This window comes from Coregonus clupeaformis, unplaced genomic scaffold (genome assembly GCF_020615455.1).
Source record: "Coregonus clupeaformis isolate EN_2021a unplaced genomic scaffold, ASM2061545v1 scaf2920, whole genome shotgun sequence".
Taxonomy (NCBI): Eukaryota; Metazoa; Chordata; class Actinopteri; order Salmoniformes; family Salmonidae; genus Coregonus; species Coregonus clupeaformis.
The window spans coordinates 43781-50114 of record NW_025536374.1 but is presented as its reverse complement, the minus strand read 5'-3'; the positions used below and the strand labels follow the sequence as shown (position 1 = coordinate 50114).

The following is a 6334-nucleotide window of genomic DNA, read 5'->3' as shown; positions in this document are numbered from 1 at the left end:
GGTGTCCTCGTATGTAGCTACGGCCCTGATGTCACGTGGTTATGTTGACTTAAACAGGTCCTGGAGTAAAGGTACTGAGTTACATAATACTGCAAAAATATTTCATCATCCTACACAATAGCTGAAATAACTAATTTCCATTCTGTATTATTCAATTTGACCACAATTCTTTGTAGGGCAACTGTCGTGCAATAGATATAATTCTAGTTGAACAGAACTAAACTTACCCCACTCTTCCCTAAATTGCAGGCAGTGGGTAGGATAGATTGTGAAAGCGACTGATGTCTGGCAAACCTATAGGGGCACTCTTCAAAAAAGCACAGTCCTAGATTGCACCTCAGGGAGCGAGGAGGACTTTGGTGCAGCTTTCAGTCGCAAGCTTATTTCTACTATCAGTCCATGCTCAATCTTGCAAGGGAATACATCAGTTCCTCGACTCGCCTTACCGTTTGGGTTTAAGGCAGAAATCCAGGTTGGTGGACTTTGTATCTATATTTTTCAGCTTTCATGTTATATTTTTTTATTCTGGAGAAAATAAGAAAACATATAGCCTGCTGTTGTGGTAAATTGGAGAATGAAGAATAGAGAAGGGAGAAAGAGTTGGATAAGCTATCCTTTGTTCTCTTTTGTTCATGTATTTGCATTCCTACCGGTGCGTGCGTAGATTTTCACATTCATCATCTTCGAGCCATGATTTGCGTTTTATTATGTGAACGCTCCAAAGAGTCTTCCTGGGATTTTAACAATTTGTCTGCGCTATGAGGTGTAGAAAAAAATCATCCTGAAGCATCAGGGTGACAGGGCTGTGTGTGGCCAAATCAATTTATGTAATACATTTTAAAAATATCAAGTGTAGAATAAGATGACAAATAAAGATTCAAGTTTAATAGAAAAAATACAAACATATTTTCCATCGTTCCTCTACACGCCTGTGGAGCCACACTAGACGGTATGGCTACATTAATGAACAGGGTAGATAGAGGGGAGTAGCGGGGGTATGTGGGTGGGGGGATGGAGTAACTGCGCTTGTGCCTTCACTGTCGATAATATATCGTTTTAAATCAGTGACTTCTATTTGTTCTATAATGACAAACATCAAAGACTGTCATCCATCCAAACTATAAAAGTTATACTTTTTACAATCAGGTGGATTTCACAGTTAACTTCATTCTGTAACAGGCTAGGATGCCGGTCTCTCAGAGCCTTGCTGTGGCAACAGGAGTTGTAAAATTCTCTGCGCATTTTCCCTCATCGTAATCAACGTGTCTTTAGCCCTATTTGAGTTTTACGAGAAAATAACACATGGCTACCCCGTAGTGTTTACAATAATCTGTGTGTGATCATATTGCTGTAACTGGTTTATCCCTCACACCCCTAAACTGGTACTATTTCATCCCCCAGTCGCCTATAGGCTACATGTACTTCCCCAATGCGTGCACATTGTCATGTGCTTTTGGCAGATGTGTATTGAAATCTCTTTTTGAAATGTCTGACTGTTTTTATTTTAATGTGTGTGTATAGGCAAATGTCATGTAAACCGATTACATTAATTGAGTAAAATACATATAAATAACCCACGCAATTAACTTCATTCGCATGCTATAGCGAGCCTTAAATATGGGCAGTGATTGGGAGGAATATGAAAGCCTGTTTATCCGATACCCTAGTAGAGGGGAACCATCACTGCTCTGATATCAGCATGGATTGAGCTGTATAGCCTATAGCCAGCGCTGGCCTGGCGCATGGCTCCCTCTGTCCGCATCCCATCTTGATTGCCCCAATGCAGCACAATGGACAGCTCCTATTATGATCACGCCCGTGTGTGTTGCAGTTCAAATAAATATGCTATATGGCAGTCTCTCTCTCACCCATCTGACGAAAAAGCCAGATTAAATTCAACTATGTTTGTGACATTTTGGATATGATCAATCGAAGTACTTGCGGAAAATGTCATAGTCTATTGTTACGTTCGTGATTGGTTTTGCCTCAAAGAATAGCCTTTTTTGAGAACCGCCAGGATGTTGAGCATTTTCCACCTTTTGGCTTCACTTGATACTGTATGTCAGGCAGAAGAAACCTGTAACCTGTAATCCCTGTTTAGAATATCCATTCCAATGGTAAATATTGATTTCTGTGACAGCCAGCCTACTGTTATTTTAAGGATGAATTTAGTACTATTATCACCAAACATAATCTCTCAGATAACATTTAACTTCCAGTTCTCGGTTTTCTAATAGAGGGAAGGGAAGTTGAAGTATGTTGAAATCAGCTCTTCCTCTTACAAGCATGGCAAAGGAGTAAAATAAACACTATTTTGTGAGTGAGACCAATGTGATAACCTTAACCCTACACACATACTTAAGCAAATAGTTTAGCTATATGTTTTTGTTGTCATCTGTGGACAATGCATACTACTACTACTCAGAATACTACAACTCAGTATTATACCATGGCATTGTTGAATACTCCTTTCTGATTGGCTTGAAGGGCATTCTAGAGCATGCATTATTTAGAGCATTCTAAACTAGCAAGTCTGTTTGTTTGGTTACCATAGCAACTACTGTAGCTATCTAGTAAACATGCTAGCTAGCTACTTCAGTGGATGTTGAACACATTTCTACCGGCAAATTAACACATTTCTAGTGGCAAATGTGTTAAATTATAGCCATGGTATAAAAGGGATGGTATAAAATGGATAATCACCTCAGGGCTCTATGCGTTCTCTGGAAAATAATGCAACTCTGTGGAAGGTCAGTTCCACTCCGCTAGCGCGTTGTGGAATACACCTTCCACATCATTCATTATTTTACATAGAACGCATAACCCCTCGTTGTTTATCCCTTACTTAATTCCCATGCTTTAGTGGTTGCAAAGTAAGAGGAGTGTGCAGAACAGGAGTTTGTGGTCTGTAAAATAACATGTTGTCTTATCCATGCTTACCCTGGCCTGAATTTTATCTAACCATTGCACTAAACGATAGACCAAATCCAGACCATAGCCCCCAAAAATGTATCACCAACCTGTCGTTTTAAAGTACTTATACCATGGCATTGTTGAATACTCACTTCTGATTGGCTTGAAGGGCATTCCAAGTCGTTCATTATTTTCCATAGAACGCATAGCTCCTCGTTGATTATCCCTTACTTATTTACAGTACACTAGATAGCTATAGCGGGTTAGCAGATTATACAATAATTTTCACCAGGCTTGTTGAACAGGTCCTAGTCATGCTCCATTGCCCCCCCCCCCCACCCCCCTCCTGCTCTCCCTCCCTCTTTTTCTCTTGGTTTGCTTGCAGTCATTTCAGATGTGCGGAGAACAAGTGCTCACTAGGTTCCCAAAACCTATATCTAAAAGCATTTGTGTTTTATTCTTTATTTTGTGAACTCAAGTCCCCCCTCCTCCTCTGTCCCCCTCCTCCTAACTGTGCCTCTAACCTGCTATTCTAAAAGTATACAAGTGGAAATAAGTGTACAACTAAAACAGACCGTTATAGGGCAACAGTAGAATGGGAGGCTCACTTGACACATAATAGCCTTAGCTAAGACTCCAGAGAGGGTGTCTTGTCCTGTTGTTTATACAAGAGCACTGGAGAGTTTATAACTTGGAGTAGTTCCCATGCAGTGGTCGTTTGTCTTTTAGCCAATAGTATTTGGCAGAGTGTGGTCTCCACATTGAAATGCCCTCCCCCTTTAAAGCCTGACTGAGTGCTTTCTTACAACGGAGACAGGAGCCACTATGTTGGCATGATTGCAATGCCTTGCATTTTCTTCAGCTTTAACTTGGTATTTAGGTAATTAAAGGAAACAGATATATGTCATGCATAGATTATCAAATGCAACAACCTGTCACACTTGTTAAGAAATTCTGATTTTATGATTCACTTTTAGGAGACACCATGGGAGGCAAGCTGAGCAAGAGGAAGAAGGGGTACGATGTCAGCGACCCAAAGGACAAGAAGGAGGAGATTACAGTGGCTGCTGTGAGTGCCGTTGAGGCCGTGGCCCATGCCGTGGAGGTCAAAGCACCAGCTCCGGTCGCTGAGTTGGCAGCGAAGGCTGCTCCTGAGGTGTCTGCTGCGGTGGAGGGAGCAGTGGAGTCGGCAGCGGTAGCCATCACAGAAGCGACAGAAGAGGCCCTGTCAGCTATAGAGGCAGTGGCCAAGGGGACTACCGCAGAGCCAGCGGCTGTACCAGATGAACCTGCAGCAGCACCAGCAGAACCATCACCAGCTGCAGCACCAGAAGAACCTGCAGCCCCAGAAGAACCAGTGGCTCCAGAAGAACCAGCTGCAGCACCAGAGGAGCCAGCACCAGCTGCAGCACCAGAAGAACCTGCAGCCCCAGAAGAGCTAGTGGCGGCACCGGAAGAACCTGCAGCGTTAGCAGAGGAACCAGCCGCAGCACCAGAAGAGCTTGCAGCTCCAGAAGAGCCAGTGGCAGCACCCGAAGAACCTGCAGCAGCTGAGGAACCAGCAGCATCACCAGGGGAACCGGTGGCAGCACCAGATAAACCAGCGGCACCAGAAGAACCAGCGCCACTAGAGGAACCAGTGGCTGTAGCGGTAGAGCCTGCACCAGAAAAGCCTGCAGCAGCACCAAAAGAGCCTGCAGTGGAAAAGCCTGCACCAGAAGAGCCTGCGGCAGCACCAAAAGAGCCTGCACCAGAAGAGCCTTCGGCAGCATCAAAAGAGCCTGCACCAGAAGAGCCTTCGGCAGCATCAAAAGAGCCTGCACCAGAAGAGCCTGAGGCAGCACCAAAAGAGCCTGCACCAGAAGAGCCTGTGGCAGCCTCTGTGGAACTAGCCGCAGCACCAGAAGAGGCTCCTGAGGCTACAGAACAAGCCACAGAGGTGGCAGCAGAGATTACAGACACTACAGAACCTGAGCCTGCTGCTCCAGAGCCTGAACCAGAGACTGTTACAGGGGAGGCCCCAGAACCTGAGGATGTGGCCGAGGCACCAGTAGAGGCAGAAGCAGCATCACCAGCCCCGGAGGAGGAGCCAGCATCACTTGTAGAAGCCGTGTCAGAGTCAGCAACAGAGGCAGCCGCAGAGCCAGAGGCAACCGCAGAACCAAAATCCATCATAGAACCAGCCACTGAAGAGCTCCCCGCACCTGTAGAAGAATCTGTAGCAGAGCTTGAACCTGAAGCTGCTGATGCAGTAACGGAAAAAGCAGAGCCAGAGGCTGCCGACATCGCAGAACCCATCCCGGAGATCGTCATTTCAGAATCTGCTGCACCTGCAGCTGCAGAGGAGGCCAGCCCTGAGCCAGAGGAGGCTGTGCTGGACAACAGGGAAGTTGTTTCCGCAGAGGAGGCTGCTGCTGAGCCTTCTGCCCCTGAGGTCAATGGGGAGTGTCAGGAGCAGGCGGCCGAGCCGGCTGCCGTGTCTGCCCCGGAGCCACAGAAAAAGGAATGTGTCAATGGCATTGACAAGCCAGAGGATCCCGTTGAGGTGCAAAGTGACTGTGAATTTAAAAAGGTATTGAACCTGACTGGCGACATCCAGATTCCAGAGGCAATTGGTGAGGCAATAAGTCAGGCTGTTGACTTGGTCTGAAGCTAATATAAATGTGAAGTCCCTAATGATCCAAAAAACACCTCCAACAACACAGGCTTCTGAAGATAAATATAAAAATATCTGTTGTGGCAAAGGAGTTTCTGGTTAATCAAAAGGAAATACAACCACTCAAGTGTAGAGAGGGGGAGTGAGATACATGTAGGAAGAGATGTGAGACATGGATGCAGTGTTGAGTCTTTGTGCCCCACATGTCGTTGCAGAGGGGCAGCCTGTGTTTGCAGCATTTGTGGTGAGATGAAAGCCAGCGAAAGTTGAGGGATGAGTATAGACAGACCGGAAAAAAAACTGGACAACAGAGCAAAAATGTGACATTAACGATGGAAATTATGAATGGAATGAATAGTCTTGTATTTGTGTGTGAGCCTGATGGATATTAAAAATGGTTTATTGGAATAGCATCCAATAGTGATCTAATTTAGTCTTTCACATATCCTTTCCTTAACTATATGAAAAAATAATAGATGAAAAGTTTTGGCCTTTAATAATGGTGCAAACAGTGAGGAATGTTCATTGATGGCTTGGAATGGAGAATAAAAAAAGACTGTTATACCTGATTGTTCTTTTGTTCTTATGTATTCTATATCAATTAGGCAAACGTCATTTGACACAGGGCCTTATTGTATAATGATGGGTCATTTTAGTCAATTTTAACATATTACAATTATTTCAACTGTATTTTAAGAGACCTTTATGATTGATTATAATAAGTAACCCTTAGTAAATCTAGGTGCAAACAATGGAGATCTATTA

General features: G+C 44.3%; 1 protein-coding gene across 1 annotated transcript; it reads left to right on the top strand.

The window, feature by feature from the left end:
• The first annotated feature begins 298 nt into the window (after positions 1–298).
• On the top strand, positions 299–6133 carry LOC121548393 (skin secretory protein xP2). Its single transcript, XM_045219945.1, has 2 exons — positions 299–472; positions 3891–6133. Exon 2 carries the CDS (start codon positions 3899–3901, stop codon positions 5561–5563), a length of 1665 nt encoding a protein of 554 aa, XP_045075880.1. The 5' UTR covers positions 299–472; positions 3891–3898; the 3' UTR covers positions 5564–6133.
• Positions 6134–6334: the final 201 nt, after the last annotated feature.